The 26,022-nt window shown below is 42.0% G+C and overlaps 1 protein-coding gene across 3 annotated transcripts in view; it reads left to right on the top strand.

Moving 5' to 3' along the window:
- The window catches only part of SCAPER (S-phase cyclin A associated protein in the ER), a 194,148-nt gene that overhangs the window by 163,462 nt on the left and 4,664 nt on the right, over positions 1-26,022 (top strand). For all 3 annotated transcript variants that reach the window (XM_083460692.1, XM_083460691.1, XM_083460693.1), the window contains one exon: positions 24,494-24,685. In XM_083460692.1, coding sequence (XP_083316818.1) covers positions 24,494-24,685 — 192 coding nt within the window. The remainder of the gene's footprint in view (positions 1-24,493; positions 24,686-26,022) is intronic.

The following is a 26,022-nucleotide window of genomic DNA, read 5'->3' as shown; positions in this document are numbered from 1 at the left end:
TTAGACCAAGCCAATTTGGCCAACTATCGCACAGTCTCAAATTTACCATTCTTGGGCAAGGTGATTGAGCGGGTGGTTGCCAAACAACTCCAAGCACGCCTGGAGGATGCGGACCATTTGGATCCCTTCCAATCGGGATTCAGGCCTCACCATGGGACTGAAACTGCCTTGGTCGCACTGGTTGATGATCTCCGGCGGGCTAGGGACAAAGGTGAAATCTGGTTCCTAGTTCTGCTGGATCTCTCAGCGGCCTTTAACACCATCGACCATAACATCCTTCTGGACCGTCTAGAGGGGCTGGGAGCTGGGGGCACTGTTATACGGTGGTTCTGCTCCTTCCTCCTGGGCCGTGTCCAGAAAGTGGTGTTGGGGGATGAGTGTTCAGACCCCTGGGCTTTCACTTGTGGGGTGCCTCAGGTCCTCTCCCCCATGCTTTTTAATATCTATATGAAGCCGCTGGGAGAGATCATCAGGGGGTTGGAGCTGGGTGTTCATCAGTTTGCAGATGACACCCAGCTCTACCTCTCCTTTAAATCAGAACCAGTGAAGGCGGTGAAGGTCCTGTGTGAGTGCCTGGAGGCGGTTGGAGGATGGATGGCGGCTAACAGATTGAGGTTGAATCCTGACAAGACAGAAGTACTGTTTTGGGGGCACGGGGAGCGGGTGGGTGTGGGGGATTCCCTGGTCCTGAATGGGATAACTGTGCCCCTGAAGGACCAGATGCGCAGCCTGGGAGTTATTTTGGACTCACAGCTGTCCATGGAGGCACAGGTTAATTCTGTGTCCAGGGCAGCTGTCTACCAGCTCCATCTGGTACACAGGCTAAGACCCTACCTGCCCGCGGACTGTCTTGCCAGAGTGGTGCATGCTCTAGTTATCTCCCACTTGGACTACTGCAATGCGCTCTACGTGGAGCTACCTTTGAAGGTGACCTGGAAACTGCAATTAATCCAGAATGCGGCAGCTAGACTGGTGACTGGGAGTGGCCGCCGGGACCACATAACACCGGTTCTGAGAGATCTGCATTGGCTCCCAGTACATTTCCGAGCACAATTCAAAGTGTTGCTGCTGACCTTTAAAGCCCTAAATGGCCCAGTCCTGTATACCTGATGGAGCATCTCCACCCCCATCGTTCAGCCAGTGAGATCCAGTGCCGAGGGCCTTCTGGTGGTTCCCTCATTGCGAGAAGTAAGGTTACATGGATCTAGACAGAGGGCCTTCTCGGTAGTGGCGCCTGTCCTGTGGAACGCCCTCCCAGCAAATGTCAAGGCAATAAACAACTATTTTACTTTTAAAAGACAACTGAAGGCAGCCCTCTTTAGGGAAGTTTTTAATGTCTGATGCTGTACTGTTTTTAATATTCAGTTGGAAGCCGCCCAGAGTAGCTGGGGAAACCCAGCCAGATGGGCAGGGTATAAATAATAAATTATTATTATTATTATTATTATTATTATTATTATTATTATTATTATTATTATTATTAAATGGCCCAGGACTGCAATGCTTCAAGGATCGCCTCTCCCCATAGGAACCCACCCAGATTCTGTGATCATAATGTGAGGCCCTCCTTCGCGTTCCCCTTCCACAAGAGGTCCAGAAGGTGGCAACACAAGAAGGGGCCTTTTCTGCAGTGGGTCCCCTTTGGTGGAGTGATCTCCCCAGGGAGGCTCTCTGGGCACCACATCATTGCATATCTTTAGGCACCAGGCGAAAATATTCCTTTTCAACCAAGTCTTGGGCTGTTAATGAATCAATGGCATTTTAAATGTATATTGGGAGGTGGCATTATTATTATATGCATTTTGCGCTTTTGTGTTGTGAACCACCCTGTGACCTTCAGATGAAGGGCAGTATATAAATCAGTCAGTAAATAATACCTAGGAATGTGGAGGAATGTACCTGGGAACTTCTCTTTCACCCAGCTCAAGATCACCCAGCCCATCGCCATCCTTTTAGCATGACAATCACTAGAAGTTGAGACTCTTTGCCTTCTCTGGCACCAGTCCTTCGGAATGCTGACTCCAGAGCTAAAAGCAGCATTTGGAATATGGAGCATCATTTAACTCCAGGGAAGCAGGATCCAGAAACAGGCCTCTGCCCCTCCTTCCACACGCCCTTCTGACCGTATTTTTGTTATGCATTCATGCTGAATTCCCAAGAGGCAGGACTGCACTCTTTGAATTCCCATTGCAAAATAAAAGTGGCCTGGTTGGCATACAGAAGTGCCAAAATTCCTCTTACAGGTTAACTTTTTTATTTTATTTTTGGCAGAAATTTAGCGACAGATGTGGCTCATTAGAAAGGGCTGGGCCGTGCGAGCGTGCCAGGAACAGCAGACAACAGAGATTCCCAAGACAAGTCCATTCTGTGCCCATCACTGCTGACACTTGTGCCCCGAGGCAAAGGTCTGACCACCTTGGGAGTAGGCACTGTGCCACCATGGCAGGTGGCCTTTGTGAGGGCAGCCAAGAGGCAGAGTCTGAGGCTGTGTTTCGTCTCAGAGTGCTAGAGGCTGCATTGCTGCAAGGCTTTGCAGTCTGTATAGCGCGAGGGGCTGAGGCCATGAGCCAGTGTGATGTAAAGACCTGGGAGAGCACAGAGTTCAAATCCCCACTTAGCCATGAAGGTCCCTGGATGACCTTGGGCCCCTTGCAGTCTCTCAGCGTAACTGACCTCACAGGGTCAATGAGGAGGGGGAGAACCACAGGCGCCACCTTGAGCACCTTGAAGGAAAGGTGTGGTATAAATGTAATAGTAAATAAAATAAAATAGATCCTTAGGTGCTTCATAGCTCCATTTAAGAAGCTAAACGGATCTGGGCCTTGCTAGTGTCTGGATGGGAAGCTTCTCTTTTCTGATGTTCCAGCAGCATTGGGGCAATAAGGGCAAGATGCAGATTTAAAACAATCACTTGGTGACTCCATCTATGGTAAGAGCTGCATGGACATATGTTGTCATGTTTTGGAAATGTATTTTAATTATTTTATTTTATGTATTTTAATTATTTTTATTTATTTATGTACAGCCCTTAATCAGAGGATCACGGTTTACAGGTAGATGTATAGTTCCATAAATATTTATTAATAGAGGTCTGGATTTGATTGTTTCCTCAGTAGCCTTGAGTACATCTCAGAGTGGGAAGGCAGATTTGGGAGGGGGGATTTTAGCAGCGCTTTTGTTTTTAGAGTGCCAATCCTTTCTCCCTTTTTTGGCCAAGGCTCTGAAAAGGACTCTGAGCATCCTCCTCCCCTTCTTCCTTACTCATCGCCTTAAAGGGGTCAGAAGACCAAGTCCTCCCCCTCCAAAATGGAACATGGGAAGCTGCCTCATAGCGAGCCAGACCACTGGGCCAGCTGGCTCAGGATTAGCTACCCTGATTGCCCACAGCTCTCCAAAGTTTCAGACAGAGGCCTTTCTCAGCCCTGCCTGGGCATGCCAGAGACTACCCTGGGACCTTCTGCATGCAAAACGTGTACTATCCCCCCGCCCTGCTCCAACTATGGAGGGCAGCTCATAGCAGATTCTGAGCCCCAGAACTATGCACGCTTGTGTGCGCGCACACACACACTGATGCACACATAGTTGTTTCAGAGAGAAAGGGAAGGTTCAGCCTCTGTTTGCCCCCAAGTCAGCTGTTTGGTGGCCAGGATTTCCTCTGCATTCTTCACACTGCCACCTGCAAATCTGGCAGAATCCCCACACTTTATTAGCCCCATTAATTCTGTTGGCTTAACCGGTCCCACGATACCATGGATGGGTGTGCAAGTGAAACCAGAGTAATAAGAGTAATGCTCCTGCCTTGGGGTAAGCCAATCAGGGGCTTACTGTGGGATTACAGTTTCTAATTCAAAATGTTGTCTTTAATTAACAACCCTCTTGCAACTTGTGGCACTTTTGGTTTTCTCCTTGCTATCTGATCTAATTAATGAACACAATTAGTATGTGCTATCAACTGTTGAACTCATTTGCATTTTATATTGAATGTGGTCTGATAATTAAATTAACATGAATGACAGATGAGCTGGCTTCCCCCACATTACTGTACTGGGAATTTTAAAAGAAATAAGCCTTTGCATATCCATTACAAATATTTTGTAATTGGGTAAATCTTTGCAGATTGAAGTACTGGGACACATGAACTTGCATGACGGGATGCAAATGTGGTTGGCACGGTTCATTTGTCCCACAATGCCCCAAATCATAAATCTGACAACATAGTCCTTCAACATAAAACATCCGCCTTGTGTTTTACTCTTTTTTGTCAGCCTTACAGCTCCAAGACTCTGGAAATGCAATGCACAAATGTTATTGTTCTGAATTGTGTATTTGATACAGACTGACTCAGAATTAGTGGCTTGGGAAAAGATTTTAAATTACATTTCTCTAAATTTAAAATATTGATTGGAAAACAATCATCTTTTGGAAGGAATGTGAATAAATATTCAGAATAATTTGCTGTTAGATTTAATGAGCAGTTCAGTGCAGAACTGCAATGGAACACTTTGGGCATCATCAGCACATCTGATGGAAGCATTTCGTTAAGAGAGACCTCTTCATATCTCATTTATACCCAAAACTGGGTGGGATCATAAAGTTACTTTCTTGGGATCCAACCTCCTGTGTTTACACTACTGTTGTAAAAGATGCTCACGGAACGGGATGCATTTTGGTTACGTTTTAGACATTTACAAGGTACTAAGTAACTGAAAATTGAATTTTATGTGAAATGGGCATACTCTTGTTTCTTTAAACAAACAAACACTAAAATCAGCTGGTGCATAAATAACTTCAATGGCAGATAGATTCAGGTAGGTAGCCGTGTTGGTCTGACGCAGTAGAAATATACTTTTTTTTAAATTGTCCAGTATCACCTTAGAGACCAACTAAGTTTGTTCCTGGTATGAGCTTTCGTGTGCATGCAAACTTAGTTGGTCTCTAAGGTGCTACTGGACAATTTTTTTATATATTTAATGGTGGAGGTGGTGATGTAAACTCATACCTTCATTGGATCATATTTTCTTCCATTAGCTGTAGTCTTATTCTGCAGGATATAAATAATAATCACTCTGGCCTACTAGTAGCCTTTCAGAAGAAAGTGGCGATTGCCAATAGCGACAGTTAGGCAATGTAAAAAAAACCAATATTTTTTAGGCATACAGTGGCACCTCGGTATACGAACTTAGTCCATTCCAGAAGTCTGTTCTTAAACTGAAACTGTTCTTAAACCGAGGTGCGCTTTCCCTAATGAGGCCTCCTGCCGCCAGTGCCCTTCCACTGTTCGGATTCCGTTCTTAGACTGAGGTAAAGTTCTCAAACCAAGAGGCTATTTCCGGTTTTGCAGAGTTTGTAAACAAAATCATTCTTAAACCGGACTGTTCTTAAACTGAGGTACCACTGTAATTCCATTGAATATGTCATTTCTTGTGAGGCAAGATGATAAGCCTTAAACACTAGAGTTTTTACAACTAAATAGCTTAATTTAGGCAGTGGATCCCATTCGGTGGTCTGTGGACCCCGGGGAATCTGCACAGCCCACCCAGGGGATCTGTGGCACCATTCACGTAACAAAAACTACCATAGAGATACCAGGATTTTCAAAGGTTTGGAGTCCATAATCCTGCCTTTACTTGCTAGGCCTGTAACCAAGCCTGTCATTCCTTTCCCTTCAAGGCAATCCTGACATCAAACAGTAATTTTAAAAAAAGTCAGCCCTGACATTGTGATGAGAGCCGCCGTCTGTTCTGACCCATGCGACAGCTTTATAGGCTGTAAATCTTCGGCTTTCTCTCTGAGTATAGTGGATTCAGCAAGGCAGAAAAACCGTGACTTGCTCTGTGTTTAGGATATTCTAATCCAACAGATCTCAGAAAGCCAGGGATTTTTTCCAGCCAGAACTCTCCGGACCTCAGTTCCGGCCCCTCTCAGGTGGCGCCATTGCCATTCAAGAGAACAAGGGAGGTGTCCATTGTGAGTTCCAGCACCTCTTTTTCTAGAAAAATAACATTGCAGAAAGCTATATTATGAATTTTCAGAGACAATGGATGGACATATCCACCATTTGGGGATTTTTTTCTGATAGTGATTTCAGTCCACATTCACTGAATTTGTATATTTATCTACAGTGATTGGAAAAGGTATTTGATCCCCTGCTAAATTTGCCTGTTTGCCCTCTGACAAAGAAATGACCAGTCCATAATTTTAATGGTAGGTTTATTGTAGCTGTGAGAGTCGGAATAACAACAGGAAAACCCTCAGAAACCCAGAAGACAAAAGTCAGAGATTGATGTGCATTATAATGAGTGAAATAAGTATTTGATCCCCTATCAACCAGCCAGATGTCAGGCTACCTGGTATCTTCACTGTATGTAATGAGCTAAGATTAGAAACTCCTGCTGTAAGGGAGAGGTCTTACCTATAATCCCAGCTCATTACTGTACCTGTACAAAAGACACCGGTCAACAGAAGCAATCAATCCAGCAGATTCCAAAGTAGCCACCATGACCAAAACCAAAGAGCTGTCCAAGGACGTCAGAGACAAGATTGTAGACCTGCACAAGGCTAGACTGGGCTACAAGACTATTGCCAAGCAGCTTGGTGAGAAGGTAACAACAGCTGGTGCAATAATTTGCAAATGGAATAAACACAAAATAACTGTCAGCCTCCCTCAGTCTGTGGCTCCATGCAAGGTCTCATCTCGTGGAGTTGCAATGATCAGGAGAATGGTGATGAAGCAGCCCAGAACACAGGGAGAACATGTCAATGATCTCAGGGCAGCTGGGACCATAGTTAACATGAAAACAGTTGGTAACACACTACGCCGTGAAGGACTGAGATCTTGCAGAGCCCGCAAGGTCCCCTTGCTCAAGACAGCACATGTACAGGCCCGTCTGCAGTTTGCCAATGCACATCTGAATGACCCAGAGGAGAATTGGGTGAAAGTGTTGTGGTCAGATGAGACCAAAATCAAGCTTTTTGGCATCAACTCAACTCACCATGTTTGGAGGAGGAGGAACACTGCCTACGATCCCCAGAACACCATCCCCACCATCAAATGCGGAGGGGGACATATTATGCTTTGGGGGTGTTTTTCTGCTAAGGGGACAGGACACCTTCACCACATTGAAGGGATGATGGACAGGACCATGTATCGTCAAATCTTGGGTGAGCACCTCCTTCCCTCAGCCAGGGCATTGAAAATGGGTCGAGGATGAGTAGTCCAGCATGACAATGACCCAAAACACACAGCCAAGGCACCCTTAAAGGAGTGGCTCAAGAAGAAGCACATTAAGGTCCTGGAGTGGCCTAGCCAGTCTCCAGACCTTAATCCCATCGAAAATATGTGGAGGGAGCTGAAGATTCGAGTAGCTACACATCAGCCTTGAAATCGTACTGACTTGGAGAGGATCTGCAAAGAGGAGTGGGACAAAATACCTCCTGAGATGTGTGCAAACCTGGTGGCCACCTACAAGAAACATCTGACCTCTGTAATTGCGAACAAGGGTTTTGCCACCAAGTACTAAGTCATCTTTTGCAAAGGGATCAGATACTTATTTCACTCATTATAATGCACATCAATCTCTGACTTTTGTCTTCTGGGTTTCTGGGGGTTTACCTGTTGTTATTATGACTCTCACAGCTACAATAAACCTACCATTAAAATTATGGACTGGGCATTTCTTTGTCAGAGGGCAAACGGGCAAATTTAGCAGGGGATCAAATACTTTCCCCCCTCACTGTAGCTCTCATTAATTCCTATGTGGTTAGAGGCTAAGTGAGGTCTTCTCCAACAGCCTAGTTAGAACCATTTGGCTCCTCCCTTTCCAGGTTGTCTCCATTCACCGCCATTCTTCGTGGCTGAATCTGAATCAGAAATGAGACACTGAAGCCTTCTCTGTTGACCTGGTTGGGGCCAGTTGCCATTTTGACCCTCCCCTCCCAAACCTATCTCCTGTATTGTCCATTCCATAAGATCCTTTTGTGACCATGTGAAAGAACTGTTCTTGGAATTACTCATTTTCCTATCCACATTCTGTTCTCCTTTTAAAAAATAGTCACTTTGTTTGCATGGCATGTATTTTTAAAAATTGTATATTTTTATTACACCTGCTGTCTGAATTCAAAAAGCTTAAGGAGCTACTAGGTGAGATCCCGTGGTCAGAAATACTCAAAGAGAAGGGAGTCCAAGATGGATGGAAGTTTTGAAATATTGAAGGTCCAAATGCAGACAATTCCAACAAAAAAGAAAACGAATCTATTTCACTAGTGAAATCAGTAGGGCACTGAAAACTCTGCTCACTCATGTTTAAGCAGCTCACAGAAAGAATATGCTGTGTGACTACATGGTACAATTACAGATAGGCTAATGCCAGAAAATAATTCATCCTAATCGTCTCTGAAAAGAGTGGTGAAAGCTGTAAAAGAGTGGCAAAAGCTGTACTGGGATGCAATCTCAAAAATGATAGAATGATCTCGATACTAATCCAAGGCAGACCTTTTTTTTATAAATATAAATAATATTTATTAGTTTTCCAACAAATTAAACACAACACTACAAAAAACCAAAAAAACCAACAATATAATACAATACAAAAAACACTACAAAACACTAACAAATACAACTAACAAAACAAAACAAAAACCATTTAAAACACAGTCCAATTTCAATATCTTATCTTTCTTTCACTTATTTCCACGACCTCCTCACGCCTCCCTTTTTGTATTCCACTTCTATTAATTGTTTCAGCAATTCCTTTCCATCTTCCTCTGTTTTCTATCCTGTAATTATCTTAACACATTCTAACCTTATTTTTCCCTTTAATACTCTATTAATCTATTTATACTTAATTCCTTATAACATTTCTACTAAAGCCATATAACTTCATTCCAACATTTTTCTAACATTCATTAATTTTACAGTATTTCTGTAAATAGTCTTTAAACTTTTTCCAGTCTTCTTCCACCGACTCTTCTCCCTGGTCTCAGATTCTGCCAGTCATTTCCACCAATTCCATGTAGTTCATCAACTTCATCTGCCATTCTTCCCTGGTGGGTAAATCTTGTGTCTTCCAATATTTCGTGATGAGTATTCTTGCTGCTGTTGTTGCATACATAAAGAAAGTTCTATCCTTCTTTAACACCAATTGGCCGACCACCAAAGGTAAAGAATGTACCTTCAGTCTCATTACATTTCCAACATTTATTATCGGGCAAATGGTAGATTTTTTCAAGCTTGACTGGTGTCATGTACCACCTATAAATCATTTTCATCAAATTTTCTCTTAGGGCATTACATGCCATGAATTTCATACCTGTGGTCCATAACTGTTCCCAGTCAGCCATCATTATGTTATGTCCAACGTCTTGTGCCCATTTAATCATAGCTGATTTCACCGTTTCATCCTGAGTGTTCCATTTCAACAGCAAGTTATACATTCTTGACAAATTCTTGGTTTTTGGATCTAACAATTCTGTTTCCAATTTTGATTTTTCCACCTGGAAACCAACTTTTTTGTCCAATTTGTATGCCTCCATTATTTGATAATAATGGAGCCAATCTCGCACTTTGTTTTTCAATTTTTCAAAGCTCTGCAATTTTATTCTGTCTCCATCTTGCACCAGAATTTCCCAATATTTCGGCCATTTGGCCTCCATATTGAGTTTTTTCTGTGCCTTCGCTTCCATTGGTGACAACCATCTTGGGGTTTTCTTTTCTAACAAATCCTTATATCTTATCCAAACATTAAACAATGCTTTTCTAACAATATGATTTTTGAACGCTTTATGTACTTTTACCTTATCGTACCACAAATATGCATGCCAACCAAATACATTGTTAAAACCTTCTAAATCCAACACTTCAGTATTTTCAAGAAGCAGCCATTCTCTCAGCCAGCAAAAAGCAACTGATTCATAATAAAGTTTGAGGTCTGGCAGGGCAAATCCGCCTCTTTCTTTGGCATCCGTTAATATCTTAAATTTTATTTGAGGCTTCTTGCCCTGCCAAACAAATCTAGAAATATCCTTCTGCCACTTCTTGAAACAATCCATCTTATCCAAAATTTGCAATGTTTGGAACAAAAATAATATCCTTGGCAGCACATTCATTTTTATCACAGCAATTCGGCCTAACAGTGATAACTTCAAATTTGACCATACTTCTAAATCCTTTTTCACTTCAGTCCAATATTTTTCATAATTATCCTTAAATAAATTCACATTTTTAGCAGTCATGTTAATCCCTAAGTATTTCACTTTTTTAACCAATGTTAGTCCTGTCTCCTCCTGGAACTTCTCTCTCTCATTCATAGTTAAATTTTTCTCTAAAACCTTGGTTTTCATCTTATTCAACTTGAATCCTGCAACCTGTCCAAATTCTTGAATCAGTTCCAATACCCTTTTAGTACTAGGTTCTGGCTCCTGTAAAGTCAATACTAAATCATCAGCAAATGCTTTCAGTTTGTACTGTTTAGCTCCCACTTGTATACCTTTAACCTCTTGGTCCTTTCTAATCATGTTTAACAAAACCTCGAGGACCGATATAAAAAGCAATGGAGAAATTGGGCAACCTTGTCATGTCCCTTTTTCAGTCTTAAACTCTTCTGTCATCACATTATTCACAATTAATTTTGCCTTTTGTTCTGAATAAATTGCACCTATACCATTTTCAAAACCTTGTCCTACCCCCATCCCCTGTAAATTCTTCTTCATAAAACTCCAAGAAATATTGTCAAAGGCTTTCTCTGCATCCACAAATATCAAGACTGCTTTAGTATTGATATTTAGTATTGATATTTAGTATTGTCTTCTGCTTCTGTTAGGTCCTTACCACTTTTGTCCTTTATTATGGTAATCTTTGTACGAAATGTTCCTTTCATATCTTCAATTTTCTTGAACAGATCTCTGGTTTTTCCCATTCTATTGTTTTCCTTTATTTCTTTGCATTGCTTGTTTAAGAAGGCCTTCTTGTCTCTCCTTGCTATTTTTTAGAAATCTGCATTAAATTTCTTGTATCTTTCACTATCTCCATCACATTTTGCTTGCCTTCTCTCCCCTGCTATTTGTAAGGCCTTGTTGTGTGGCAAGAACACACTGAGGAACTATACCAGAAAGATATGGATGTCTCGTACACCCCAGGTAGTGTGGTTGCTGACCTTGAGCTAGACATCCTGGAGAGTGAAGTCAAATGCGCCTTAGAAAGCACTGCTAATATCAAGGCCAATGGAAGTGATGATATTCCAGCTGAGGGATTTAAAATTTTAAAAGACAATGCTGTTAAGGTGCTACATTCAATATGCCAGCAAATTTGGAAAACTCAGCAGTGGCCAGAGGATTGGAGAAGATCAGTCTACATCCCAATTCCAAAGAAGGGAAGTGCCACAGAATGCTCCAACTACCGCACAATTGCACTCATTTCACATGCTAGCAAGGTTATGCTTAAAATTCTACAAGGCAGGCTTAAGCAGTATGTGGACCGAGACCTCCCAGAAGTGCAAGCTGGATTTAGAAGAGGCAGAGGAACCAGAGACCAAATTGCAAACATGCGCTGGATTATGGAGAAAGCTAGAGAGTTCCAGAAAGAACTTCTGCTTCATTGACGATGCAAAAGCCTTTGACTGTGTCGACCACAGCAAACTATGGCAAGTTCTTAAAGAAATGGGAGTGCCTGAGAAATCTCTATGTGGGACAAGAAGCTACAGTTAGAACTGGATATGGAACAACTGATTGGTTCAAAATTGGGAAAGGAGTACGACAAGGCTGTATATTGTCTCCCTGCTTATTTAACTTATATGCAGAATTCATCATGTGAAAGGCTGGGCTGGATGAATCCCTAGCCGGAATTAAGATTGCTGGAAGAAATATCAACAACCTCAGATATGCAGATGACACAACCTTGATGGCAGAAAGTGAGGAGGAATTAAAGAACCTTTTAATGAGGGTGAAAGAGGAGAGCGCAAAATATGGTCTGAAACTCAATATTTAAAAAACTAAGATCATGGCCACTGGGCCCATCACCTACTGGCAAATAGAAGGGGAAGAAATGGAGGCAGTGAGAGATTTTACTTTCTTGGGCTCCATGATCACTGCCGATGGTGACAGCAGCCACGAAATTAAAAGACGCCTGCTTCTTGGGAGAAAAGCAATGACAAACCTAGACAGCATCTTAAAAAGCAGAGATATCACCTTGCCAACAAAGGTCCGTATAGTTAAAGCCATGGTTTTCCCAGTAGTGATGTATGGAAGTGAGAGCTGGACCATAAAGAAGGCTGATCGCTGAAGAATGGATGCTTTTGAATTCTGGTGCTGAAGGAGACTTGAGAGTCCCATGGACTGCAAGAAGATCAAACCTCTCCATTCTGAAGGAAATCAGCCCTGAGTGCTCATTTTAAGGACAGATCCTGAAGCTGAGGCTCCAGGACTTTGGCCACCTCACGAGAAGAGAAGACTCCCTGGAAAAGACCTTGATGTTGGGAAAGATGGCGGGCACAAGGAGAAGGGGACGACAGAGCACGAGGTGGTGGGACAGTGTTCTCAAAGCAACTAACATGAGTTTGACCAAATTGTGGGAGGCAGTGGAAGACAGAAGTGCCTGGCGTGCTCTGGTCCATGGGGTCACGGAGAGTCGGACACGACTAAACAACAACAAATAGTCTCTGTAGCCCTTCTGCTTTTTCCCATGGCATTCGCACAAGAACTAGAAGAGCTGGACGTCTGCAGAGCAGCCAGTGAAGGCACAGATACTTGCCCATATTTATAACCGGAGAACCTGGGGGAAATATTTCTCTCTTTGTTTGTGTGTGTCCATTTCCAAGCTTTTTTCTCTTTCCTTCCCTCCCTTCCCCCTTTGGCTGTGTATTTTCTTACATCTGTTACTTATCTATATACCATTTCTCTTAGAACTAGTTTATCTGTTTTAAATGCAGGGCTCTTTATCCTTTTAATTTTATTAAGCTGGCTATTTAAACAATGTTTAAAAGGTGTCACAGTTTTCTTTGTTTTGCAGGCTTAGGCTGCAATCCCACCCCTGTTAAGGCTGTTTGAAGTCAGTGAAATTTAGGAACACCTACTTGTACACAAAAACAGGCTGCACATACTGTTGCATGCAGGATTGTGACCTTTAGCTGGAGTCCCAAACACATTCACTTGGAATGCCAAGTTCTACAGAAATTCATTTGGTCCTTTCAGTACTGCCTTTCTTTGTTTGTTTGTTTTACAATGGATTTTAAAAATGTGGAAGTGGTAAATAAATCAGTATTACTCCCTATGGCAGGGGAGATCTGTTATTATGATAGTCCTCATTTTTAAATGAAAAAAGTACAATACCAGTCATGGAGTGGGGCTGAATTGGATTGGCATTGCAGCACAAAGGAAGGGAGGTTTATTCCTTTTCCCTCATGCTGCTTTCCTAGTGCTTGTATTTAGCCCTAAAGAGGGGTGTATGGGGGCCCGTGTACACGCCTCCCTTCCTCCTAGGGGCCAAACAGTGACTGGGGGTAATGTATGCAAATTTAATGGGAATAGTGAGACAGGAATAAGGATTCGTCCTCTTCCTCCTGGTGCTATGGGCTAGTCAATTATTATAAAAAATATTACTGATATTTGTTTTTTTCTTGTAGACGTGCTTAGGATGCTGCTTTCAGTGCACAGAGCCTGCAGGTTTAGAGATGAGCAAAAAGATTTTATAATGTGTATTTCATTGTATATATAGACAGCTATTTCTTTTTCGTGACTTAACATATTGGCCTGAATATCTGCCGCACCCAAATATAAGACACCTTTAAAATTGGAAGGGGAAAAGAAAAAATACCTGAATATAAGCTGCTCCCTTCCTCGCTGCTCCTGGCTGCATACTGGGGGGTGGGGGGAGCCGGGCTGCGTTGCGGCGTCCTTTCCCCTTCCTCACTCTCCTGCTTTCCGGGGAACTACGCACGGGGCGGGCACCACTTGGCCGCGCTCCTGGTGCTGTTTGCCCCGTGTTCCTGGCTGCATACCCTGAGGTCGCGAATATAAGCTGCACCTTAACTTTGGGGGGAAAGTGTGGCTTATATTTGGGCCAATATGGTAATATAATTTATTTTGGAAGGTGGATTTAAGTATGAAGATAAGCTTGACTTTTCAACTGCATGTTCTCTCAGTGGCATTCAATTTGAAGTCTTGTCTTTTTCAAAATACTGAGCACAGGGGGGGGGGGGATTTAAACCAGCATTCAATTTTTTAAATAATCTTTTAAACCCCTGAAATAGTACAATTGCCAGTTCTGTAAAACTCACCATTGGGGTGGGGGCACAAGATAAATAGTAGATGAAAACTAAGAACTCCCCCTGCCCCCCGCCCGGAAAATCAGAGCTTTCCGAATGGTGGAGCCCGAGAAATGGGAAGGTACGGAGCTTGACCTAAGCAGTGACATGCCCTTCTGATTAAACACTTACAGTCTGGGATTTGTTTATAGAGTAGCAAAGAAATAAGGCAGATCTGACTTGAAAGGGACATACTCAAGAAACAACTTCTTTTATCGTTATAAATAGTCTCCCGTAGACTCTAGCATTTTAATTGTTAAATGGGGTTTTGTGCCATTAGAAACCATATACTGCTGAAGTTCAGTTCCTGTTGCTTTGAAACTCTTATACTCCCTGGTATGACTGTCTTTGAAAAACTCCTCCTGATACAATGGCATCTTGTCTACAGGATCTTAAAATATAGAAGAACTTTCTTCATTAGTGCTTCAGAATGGTATATGTTGGCATGATGGTCACACTAAAACATTGGTTCCAGCGCTGCCGCTTTGCTTTTGGCACAGGCTAAGGCAGGCTTCCTCAACCTCGGCCCTCCAGATGTTTTTTGGCCTACAACTCCCATGATCCCTAGCTAGCAGGACCAGTTGTCAGGGATGATGGAAATTGTAGTCTCAAAACATCTGGAGGGCCAAGGTTGAGTTAATCCACCCATTATTGCTATCTCATCCAGGGTGTTCAGCTGATTATGATGTGACTTTCCCCTTATGGGTCAAGATAAGCTGGTGACAGCAAAGACCACATAATTTCTGGTGACCACCATAAAAATAATGGCCATGATCATGAGTTTTAATTTTTTTAAAAAATTAATAGTTTGGCAGTTTTATCTGCATAATTGTGTTTATGTGTCTTTGCTTTCGGCACAAATTGCAGTGGCTGGTGATTGCTGCAATTTCTCTCTCTCTCTCCCTCGAACTCCTTTATTTAGCCAGTATGTGGAAAAGGAAATAGTCAGAATCCCCAAACTCCTCACTGAGAGTTCAGCAGCTGAACTGTTCCTAATGGTCGTGTTCCCATTTGTATGGCAGGATTTGAGAGTGGCAGCCAGTGGCCTTTTAGATCCATTAGCTTTTTAGCTTGAGCATCCCTAAGAGACTAGCATCTGGATAGGGAATAAATAGCTGCAGAAGAGCACAGTCGAGTAGAAGAGAGTGTGTTTTGGCACTTTACTCAACATAGAATTCAACTCCGGTGCAAAGAATATGTTTCTGCAGCATTTAGTTCAATCCCCCCAAGAATCAACAGCTATAGCACATGAAATAAGCTGAAAATGCTGGTATAGAAATATTCGGTGTCTCCAGCAGGGACTTTCCTTTTTGAATATAAAAGTTAGAAAAACATACAGCAGACGGAACCAGTTGCATCTACTGAAGGACCACTTTCTCCCATACAAAGCTGCCCATCCATCACCCCATAGTAGAATTATTTCCTTCGGCAGATTCAACCATTTATAACTTTTAGGCATCCAGCAAAGTCCACCCAGTTCACTCATGCTTTTAACAACATGTGATGTCGTCTGTGAATTACTCTGGTGTAGCTGTTTAATTGATAACTACAAAAGATAATAAGAACACTGAAATAACAGTGGGAACATTTTTCTGTCATCTGTCTGAAGAGAAAACAAATTCTCATTCTCAAAATGCCCTTTGAACCTTACCAAGTATGTATGTTTAGTTAGAAAGAGTGTCCAACTCTCATCTTTAGTCATCTTTAGTATTTCTTTTTGCTAGAGATCTCCATCCCAGCAGTGAGAATCAGATTTATAATCCACATCTTATACAAACCTGAATCTAACGGAACTCAGCCCGTTGTATCTGTAGTGATAACCTCCTCCCAACAAATACAAGCTTACATTGTTGTACAGCTCCCAGTGCCATCATGGCTGGACATGGATAAAATTCCAAGAACTGAAAGAGAAATGACAGTCACAGACAGAACCAACCTCTATGCTCTGCCATCTGCATTTGAGGATGTGCGGCTCCAACAATTACCTGTACCTTAACTCTCAGCCCTGTCCATATTACAGATTTCTGGACTCAACCACAACAGATCTTCCAATGTATGTGTGGTGGGGTTTTTTGGCTGGACCTAGCAGAGGCAATAGAATTGCTATTGGTGATTTCATACTTGAAGTTTCATGCTGTGCCCTGTATTGACATTAGATTAAATTAATGTTTTTGTGCTTCCTCTTCTGACACCAGACTGTTGCCGCAGCCAACTGTTGAAATACTTTTTTTCATAGATCATCTGGCTTTAGATGGCTAATTATTACATTTCAATGAATATACACATTGCAACTCTGCAGGTGCTTTTTGAGGAATCAGAAGACCTCGGATATACTCGGAATGGATTCCGGTCCATAACAGTTCTGCATGTGTTCATTCATAAGTCTATTCATAAGTCTATTCATTTCAGCATTTGTGTGGGTGTGGTAAAACAGTGTGAAAGTCCACATTTAAATGTGTATCTAAATTCATAATGAGGAAATTTATCTCAAAGTAGCATTTAAATCCATATTTTTATCTAAATGTGCACTTTTTGAACTGCATTTTATCCTAAAATACCCTATTTTTATACACTTTGATTAGTTTTTTTAACTGAAAAATGTGTTGCAAAATTTGAAGAAAATAAGGCCACATTTGACTCTCTTAAAAATCTCCAGCCTCAGAGAAAGGTGACTGAAAAAAGTGTGCCCTTGTCTGCAGCTCTTCACCTTCATCACATCATTCATGCATGTGCCCAAAAATGCTAGCAGAAGAGTTATAAAGATAAATAATCTTGTGGTCTTCACCACTTTTCCTGGAAGGATGGGGCATTAAAAATATTCATGCTACAATCCCTAAGCATAATAACAGGCTTTCTTCTTATAAAGTACAGCTCATTAGCATAATCCTTAGTATGCCTACTCAGAAATAAATGTGTTTAAGTTCAGTGGAGACACGGGTGGTGTTGTGGTCTAAACCACTGAGCCACTTGGGCTTGCCGATCAGGTCAGCGGTTCAAATTCCCATGGCGGTGGTGAGCTCCTGTTGCTCTGTCCCAGCTCCTGCCAACCTAGCAGTTTGAAAGCACACCAGTGCAAGTAGATAAACAGGTAGTGCTGCAGCAGGAAGGTAAATGCGTTTCTGTACTCTTCGGCTTCCGACACGGTGTCCCGTTGCACCAGAAGTGGTTTAGTCCTGCTAGCTGCATGACCCAGAAAGCTGTCTGTGGACAAATGCCGGCTCCCTTGGCCTGAAAAGTGAGATGAGCGCCACATCCCATAGTCGCCTTCAACTGGACTTCACCATCCAGGGGTCCTTCACCTTTTACCTTTACCTACGTCAGCCTGGATAGGTCAGTTGGTTAGAGTGTGGTGCTGATAATGCCAAGGTTGTAGGTTCAATCCCCATATGAGAGCTGCATATCCCTGCCTTGCAGGGGGTGGACTGGATGATCCTCAGGGTCCCTTCACAATTCTTTGATTCTATAATTCTGTGAATTGAGAAATTGTATATAGGATTGCACCTTACCTTATAGTTGATTTACATGTGCCATTAATGTGTGAGGCACTTCACAAAGTACAAGAGGACAGATTCCTGCCCCAAGCAGCTTATACCAAACTTTTAGAAGACATCTGAAGGCAGCCCTGTTTAGGGAAGCTTTTAATGTTTAATAGGTTATTGTATTTTAGTGTTTTGTTGGAAGCCGCCCAGAGAGGCTGGGGAAACCCAGCCAGATGTGCTGGGTATAAATAATAATAAATTGTTGTTGTTGTTGTTGTTGTTGTTGTTATTATTACTATTATTATTATTATTATTATTATTATTATACTTAGAATTTCAATACAGGAAAGGCAACAGGAAAAGAGAAAGGAGGCAGAGATAGGATAAACAGGCGCTTGATTTGTTTTTTTGTGCTTTAGACTTTATCCCATGGCGTCTTACAAAATGTTTAAAAGTACAGTAAAATGCATTAGAATAAAAACATAAAACATATAGAACTCAAAACACCATATAGACAAAATACAGAGGACTAAAAAAACCTGGAAAAATAAAATGGCCTTTGCCTAGTACCAAAACGACATCCAGGTGACCTGGAAGGAGTATTCCACCATCGGAGTGCTCCCACCAAGTAGGACCTTTCCCCTGTAACTAATCACTGCACCCAAAGAAGATAGTCACTTCACTGACCTTAATTTGCAAGTAGATTTTCTAGAAAGAGCACAGCTAGAGATTATTCTCACACTACTTCAACCTGCTCAGATCTGGTGAGTGAGAGAACCTTCTCCTGCTACCTATCCCTTCTTCACTTTAGTCTTTATCAAATGGGTCGATACTCTGATAGAACCAGCTGGTTGGTGTAGCATAGCTATCTACTAAAGGCTGAAGCGAGGGCGGGTTATTGGGTATCTCCAGGACTGAGATGAAACACTCAGGGCTAAATGGAGGAAAGAGAGAGAGAGATTGAATTAAGCATTCTCAGCTTCCCAGTCCCAACAGAGTGGCTAACAAGCCATATTTGGTGGGGGGTTTTAATTTTACCGAACCAAAATAAAAGTGAGCCACACAGAGGCGTAATAGTAATTATTTTTGGTTTTTTGAGGGAGGGATAGTTTTGTTTTGTGCATTCTGTATTATTGGCTATGAAACATCCATAACACAGTAAGTTGTAAATTACCGTAGTAAACAAATTAAAGGAAAGCCTCAGAGATTATAACAAATTGCACCAAACAGCAATAGCTGCAAGAATAGAACTATTTTTACCATTATGAATAATAATAAACCCAAAGTAATAATGATGTGCCAGTAGCAAAACCAAGAAGGGAAGACATTTATAAGAGGTTCTGCAAGCCGTAGGTCCAGTAGAACAGAACAAAATGCTCAGACTTCAATGGAGTTGGGAGTGCCTGAAAGAGGAGTGTTTTGCACATGTTCAAATTATTATTATTATTATTATTATTATTATTATTATTATTATTATTATTTATAGCCCGCCCATCTGGCTGGGTTTCCAAATGCTTTTCAAAATTGTGTTGTCATAAGTATACTAGATATTACCAAGGCGTGTGTGACTGTGGCTAATATGCAACTGTATGTATTTATGTATTGATGGTTTTTTTATTTAAAACATTCAAAATTTACTATGCAGCTTTGTTCAGCTTTGTATTGATCAGTTTAACACCTGCACACCAGCTCAGTGCTATCCAAAGACACATCGTAGATGGGCACTTGTATATGAATAAGGATGAGCAAATGAACTTATTTATATTTCATGTCAGTTTCAAATGCACTCAGCCAAGGGCCCAATTTTGGCACATTAAAAAAAGGAAAAAATGCATTTAAATTATACATACAGTGGTGCCTCGCAAGACGAAATTAATTCGTTCCGCGAGTTTTTTCCTCTAGCGAATTTTTCGTCTTGCAAAGCACGGTGTCGGAAATGTTTTGGAAAAGCTTCAAAAACCTCAAAAAAGGCTACCACACCGCGTTCTATGAGTTGCTCCTCGAAGTCAAGTCGCAACTGTATTAACGGTGTTAAGAAAAAGGAAACAAACTTGCAAAAAACGCAAGACGTTTTCGTCTTGCGAAGCAAGCCAATAGGGAAATTCGTCTTGCGAAGCAGCTCAAAAACCGCAAAACCCTTTCGTCTAGCGAGTTTGTCGTCTTGCGAGGCATTCGTCTTGCGGGGCACCACTGTATGTTATGAATTTTTATATGCATTCTTTCTCTAGACAATGCATTGTGTATGCTTTTCATTTTATTTTTCTGTAAAATGTGCATTTTTGTCAGCCTATTTTGAACCAAAATCGAATTGCAAAATTCAAAGAAATATGTAATCCAATTGAAAGCTGCATTCTGGCCCCACATAGAGGTCTAGGACTGGTGAATTAAGTTGGTTTATTCAGGGGCGGACCTTGTTATTGTTGTTGTTTAGTCGTTTAGTCGTGTCCGACTCTTCGTGACCCCCCTGGACCAGAGCACGCCAGGCACTCCTGTCTTCCACTGCCTCCCGCAGTTTGGTCAAACTCATGCTGGTAGCTTTGAGAACACTGTCCCACCATCTCGTGCTCTGTCGTCCCCTTCTCCTTGTGCCCTCCATCTTTCCCAACATCAGGGTCTTTTCCAGGGAGTCTTTTCTTCTCATGAGGTGGCCAAAGTATTGGAGCCTCAGCTTCACGATCTGTCCTTCCAGTGAGCACTCAGGGCTGATTTCCTTCAGAATGGATAGGTTTAATTTTCTTGCAGTCCATGGGACTCTCAAGAGTCTCCTCCTGCACCAGAATTCAAAAGCATCAATTCTTCAGCGATCAGCCTTCTTTATGGTCCAGCTCTCACTTCCATACATTACTGGGAATACCATAGCTTTAACTATACGGACCTTTGTTGGCAAGGTGATGTCTCTGCTTTTTAAGATGCTGTCTAGGTTTCTTTTGTCCCAAGAAGCAGGCGTCTTTTAATTTTGTGGCTGCTGTCACCATCTGCAGTGATCATGGAGCCCAAGAAAGTAAAATCTCTCACTGCCTCCATTTCTTCCCCTTCTATTTGCCAGTAGGTGATGGGCCCAGTGGCCATGATCTTGGGTTTTTTTTTTGCTGTTGAGCTTCAGACCATATTTTGCACTCTCCTCTTTCACCCGCATTAAAAGGTTCTTTAATTCCTCCTCACTTTCTGCCATCAAGGTTGTGTCATCTGCCTATCTGAGGTTGTTGATATTTCTTCTGGCAATCTTAATTCCGGCTAGGGATTCATCCAGCCCAGCCTTTCGCATGATGAATTCTACATATAAGTTAAATAAGCAAGGAGACAATATACAGCCTTGTCGTACTCCTTTCCCAATTTTGAACCAATCAGTTGTTCCATATCCAGTTCTAACTGTAGCTTCTTGTCCCACATAGAGATTTCTCAGGAGACAGATGAGGTGATCAGGCACTCCCATTTCTTTAAGAATTTGCCATAGTTGGTTGTGGTCGACACAGTCAAAGGCTTTTGCATAGTCAGGGGTGGACCTTGGTAATATGCAACCCTGTGGGAGGCCAAACTTTGACACCCTTCCCCCACCCCTTGCTCTGCCGAATTAACCTGGTTTTAGGGAAGGAGGTGCAAGATTCTGGCAGGGTCCTAGAGCCCTCCTACCTCCTTTCCAAACCCTGGTAAGCACTTGCCTGGCTTTGGAAAGGAGACCAGAGAGCTTTAGGACGGTCAAGAGGCTGTCAGTGCTGTCACGCCTCCTTCCCCAAACCGGGCATGCGCTTTAAGCAGGCACCCTCCTCAGCCGCATGCCCAGTGCAGCCACAGTTCTTGTGCTGCCCCACATCTGCCTCTGGTTAATTCTAAGGATTTCTCTTCCATCCCTGCTTGCATGCTTCCAGTCTAAGGACAAGAAGCAATAGGAATGGGGAAGGGACACGGATGAAGGGCAAAGATAATTCCGGAAAGGTCTGGGAAGCAAGATAAGGCTTAAATACCATTGCGGGAGCCACTGGATGTCATGGGAGAGCATTCCTATGATAGGGAGCAGCCAAAGAGAAATGGCAGAGGTGGAAAATGGAAACGGAGATGCAGTGCTTTGAACAGAAATTTGTGGCAGAGGAACAAAGAAAACCATAGAATACATGAAGGGAGGAGGATGTTGATTCTAAATTCTATGATTTAGAATTTTAGGTAATGGAACTGCAAGCCATATGGGGCCATGTAATCTAGTGGAGTGTGGATGGATGCATGTGCAATAATTGTTTAAGAAGAGGGTTGTATGTGATCCCAGAAAACAAAGAAGAGGAGGGATTGCTAACCCTGGTGCAACTACTGCAAAGTGTGTCATTGATAAATTGATGTTATATAGGCTTTTCTTTTAACCCTGTCATTCCCAAAGGACTGCATAAATGTACTTTAACTAGTGACATGAAAAGAATATAACTTGCAGTTATGCAGAAACATCCATCATGACCCATTGACACTGATGTTGTAGAGTATATCTGAATCTCCAGTTTGGCTGCTCCCTTTACTCTGCTGCAGGCCTCTGAATGATTCCATCCCTCTGGTACCATCAGTATCCAAGATGCACCAGTGAGAGCTTTAGAACATGGGTGCAGCATTGATTTATAATTTTAAAGACACTCCCTGACACAGGACACTACTCAAACCTTTCTTAGGAAATGATCATTTGTAGGCATGCATACCCTTAGATCCCATGGGCTTGTAAGAACAAAGTTTGAAACTGTGATACTAACTACTGAGTCAGTTTCTGGATTCAGGTTGCGCATGTTACACCAGTTCTCACTTTGTATTTATATTTACAGGTCCCCACCCCACCCCTACAAAGGCAAAAAGTTGAATATTCGTTTTCAACTTTTAAGTAGTTTCTGCTTTAATTGCTAACACAAATGTTCACAATGGAATGAAGCAGAAACTAGCAAGGTCCTTGTTCAATAATAATATGCAAATTCATTAAGCATCCACAATTCTTGAAAAGCAAGAGGAATCAGTCAGAGTAATTCAGCTTTCTTGGGCCCCTGTGGCTCTCCTTAAAGTACCCGTTGCAACATAGGCATTTGCCCCTACCACGAGGAAGTGATTGAACTTTGCATTTTCTCATTGGGTATAACTCAGCCAACTCATGAGATTGTACACATGCTTTAAATCTCACCACTGAAACCAGTGGGTTTAACTTCTAGAAGGGAAAAGGCAAACATTCATACTTCACAGTAAGTGGAGGTATTTCAAATCATGCTGGTCTACAAAGGATTCCAGATCCCCAGTGAACTGGCTGCCAAGTGGCTACTGGGCTAAGTTCAAGATGGCTGGGTTTGGAGTGTAAAGCCCTATGCAGCTGGGGACCAGGATGCCTGACGGACAGTGTTCTGCAGACGAGGTCCGTTCACACAATGTAGGAACTGGACCTTTGGCACCGTTCCGTCTGCCCCTCGGAATCCCCTTCCTCTGAGTATTAGACAGGTACCATCTCTTTGTTGATCTTGTTCTTGACCTGAACTGCATTACAAACTGAGAATGTGTTCTTAGTGAATTGTTAAAAGTTCTTTGAAAACTTGTAAATCCCTGTAATTTATGTTCTTCTGGTCTCCGTCTCTTCTTTTTTCCCTTCTGTTTTTAATTTGAGTACTGTTCTGTCCAAGTGTACATACTTGTAAAATGCTGGTTTTTCAAAGTACAATTTATGGTTGCAACCATAGGGTTTTACAGCAGTCCTAAAATTATAATAGATTCCGAAAAGCCAAATTTGGGTCAAGCAGCTCTTTTATATTATTATATAATATATAATAAAAAATATTTTTATTATATTATTATTATTGTCATCATCGTCAACTTACCAAGTTTCCCTTGTCTAGCTCTGATGTTGACGATTCTCGCTAAGACATTATGGAAGAAGCTAGTAACTTAAGAGTTTCTCTGGAAGATGCCATTAGCAGCTTCACTCTGTGGCTCAAGATGTGTACTGTTATAAACCCTACTCACATGACAACAGTTCCATTTATCTAAACAATTCCCCTTTTAAAGTTTATGGCACTGATAGAAACTCAGATAAAAGAGCAAATGGGAGGATCTTTCTGACTCTGTGCATACTGAGTCCCACTGCAGTACAGCATGCAGTCTCCTTCCCTTTTTGGTTCTGTGTCGCTCACGGGCGTCTCTCATCCCCCCCCCAAACACACATCTGGAGAGGCATTTTATAGGAGCAGCTCCCGTTTTCTGACCATCTTTGAATCCTGTCTCCTGCCCTCCAGCAGCTTGCTCCGCCTGCCTGCAGGTATTCATCGCCTCTTTGCAATATTTCTGTCTCATTTATGACACCTTGAGTGAAAAAGTGTAAGGTTGTGTTATTATGGTATAAGGGAGAGAAGATAGGGTGCAGCAAGAGGGAGAAATTAAAAAAAACCATGGAAAACGGGGTGGGAAGTTGACAAAACAAAAAATTATTATGTATTGGAGGGTATATGTGAACTTTATGAAAATTTAATAAAATATAATCAGGGGGGAAATAAAATTAGTTTCTCCTGTGCAGTTACTGTACATGAAAAGAAACTGTGAGGACAACATTTTGAGCTGAAAGGTTTTTGTTTTGTTTTAATCAACATGTTCAGCTTGGTTTTCTCTCTGTTAACATTTTTCTATCACCCTTGTGCCTTATTTTGCTCTAGCTTCCTCCTTCCAGCTGACCTGGGAAATCGGCCTCTGCTCCTCTCATGTTGTGCTGTCTCCGTTTCCCAGGTGATTGTGCAGTCGGGCCGCCATCCCACTGTCCTGCAAAAGCTCTGCCAGCTGCCCTTCCAGTACTTCAGCGACCCTCGCCTCATCAAAGTGCTCTTTCCCACGCTAATAGCTGCTTGTTACAATAACCCCCAGAACAAGATGATCCTGGAGCAGGAGATGAGTTGCGTGTTACTCGCCACATTCATCCAGGTACGTTTGTGGTTTGTTTGTGTTTCTCTGCTTAGCCATTTCTGTGCCTATGAAACAAATATGCATTAACTTACAATAAAACCAGGGTTTCTTTTCTTCTCTCTCCCTTAAGAAGCAGACATATGCAGAGTAATGTTAATATTATGTTCCATTCTTATTTAAATTAGCAGGACTAGTGAAATGTTGAGGAACTTATATTTAATAATGGATGGGCAAGTCCTTAAAGCCTGCAATCCTATAAGTGTACATTTTTATATAATCAGACTCAAATGTAAAGATAAATGGAAGTACATATATACATAGAGAAACAATGCTTTTTATCACAGATTTTGACTATTGATAGGGTTGGTAAAAGTGTATACCAACTATGCTAAATATGCAAAGTTTTAAAACTCTAATTTATGAAAGCAGCCATTTCTGCTTACTTGAATTGTGCATGTTTGCGATATCATTCTGCATCCTGTAATTTTATTTAAAAATCAGGAGCTACACACTTATATTATGGAATTACTATTTTTTCTAATTTCTGAATGTGCTATGTTTTAGAATTGTTGGAATTAATAGCTGTGGAGTGTTCAGTGGCGTAGCGTGGGCTGTCAGCACCCGGGGCAAGGCAAGTAATTTGCGCCCCCTAACCCGTGGATTTGCGCCCCCTAACCCCCAGATGTTGCGCCCGGTGCGGCCGGCCCCCCCTGCACCCCCCACGCTACGCCACTGGGAGTGTTTTTTCCTTCATAGCTGATAGCATATCTCTGCCACCCACCAAGCCCTCTTCTCCTTCCCCTTCTCTCCACCTCAGAGGTGCTTTCAAGGAAGCTGAACTTCAGGGGTTGTGCCTGGACAACTGCAGCCAAATGAAGAAAATTAAGCTTGTTTGTTAATTGATCCAAACAGGCTAAATGCCTGAAGGCTAAATGCATTGTCAGCTTTTAGGTAGCTTCATAGTTTTACTGCTCAAGATATTAGGAATATAGAAAATTGTTGTAACATATGCATACATAACTGAAACATTTTAGCTCCTGAAACATTTTTTTAATGCATAAAACAGCAACAGCTTGCAGAATGTTTGGTTGTTTTTTTAATGCTTCTGATAGTACTGTTCAGAAGCAGATGCTGCAAGAAGAAACACTCCCCCCCCCCAGGAGTGCTGGTCCTTATGTGGATAAGGAGTTGTTTGCTTTCCCAGATAAGCAGCTGGCAGTCAACTATTTGATTTGGAAAGTATATCATAAATAAAATCAAGCTTCATTTTACTGAGAATTGATTTAGGTACTTCAGCATTTTGATTTCTGGTCTGCATGAACATACCAGCTCAGCAGCCTGAAGATATGTTTGTT

This window comes from Podarcis liolepis (assembly GCF_965112155.1).
Source record: "Podarcis liolepis genome assembly, chromosome: 9".
Taxonomy (NCBI): Eukaryota; Metazoa; Chordata; class Lepidosauria; order Squamata; family Lacertidae; genus Podarcis; species Podarcis liolepis.
The sequence above is the reverse complement of the archived record's forward strand: the minus strand, read 5'-3'. Positions and strand labels throughout refer to the sequence as shown.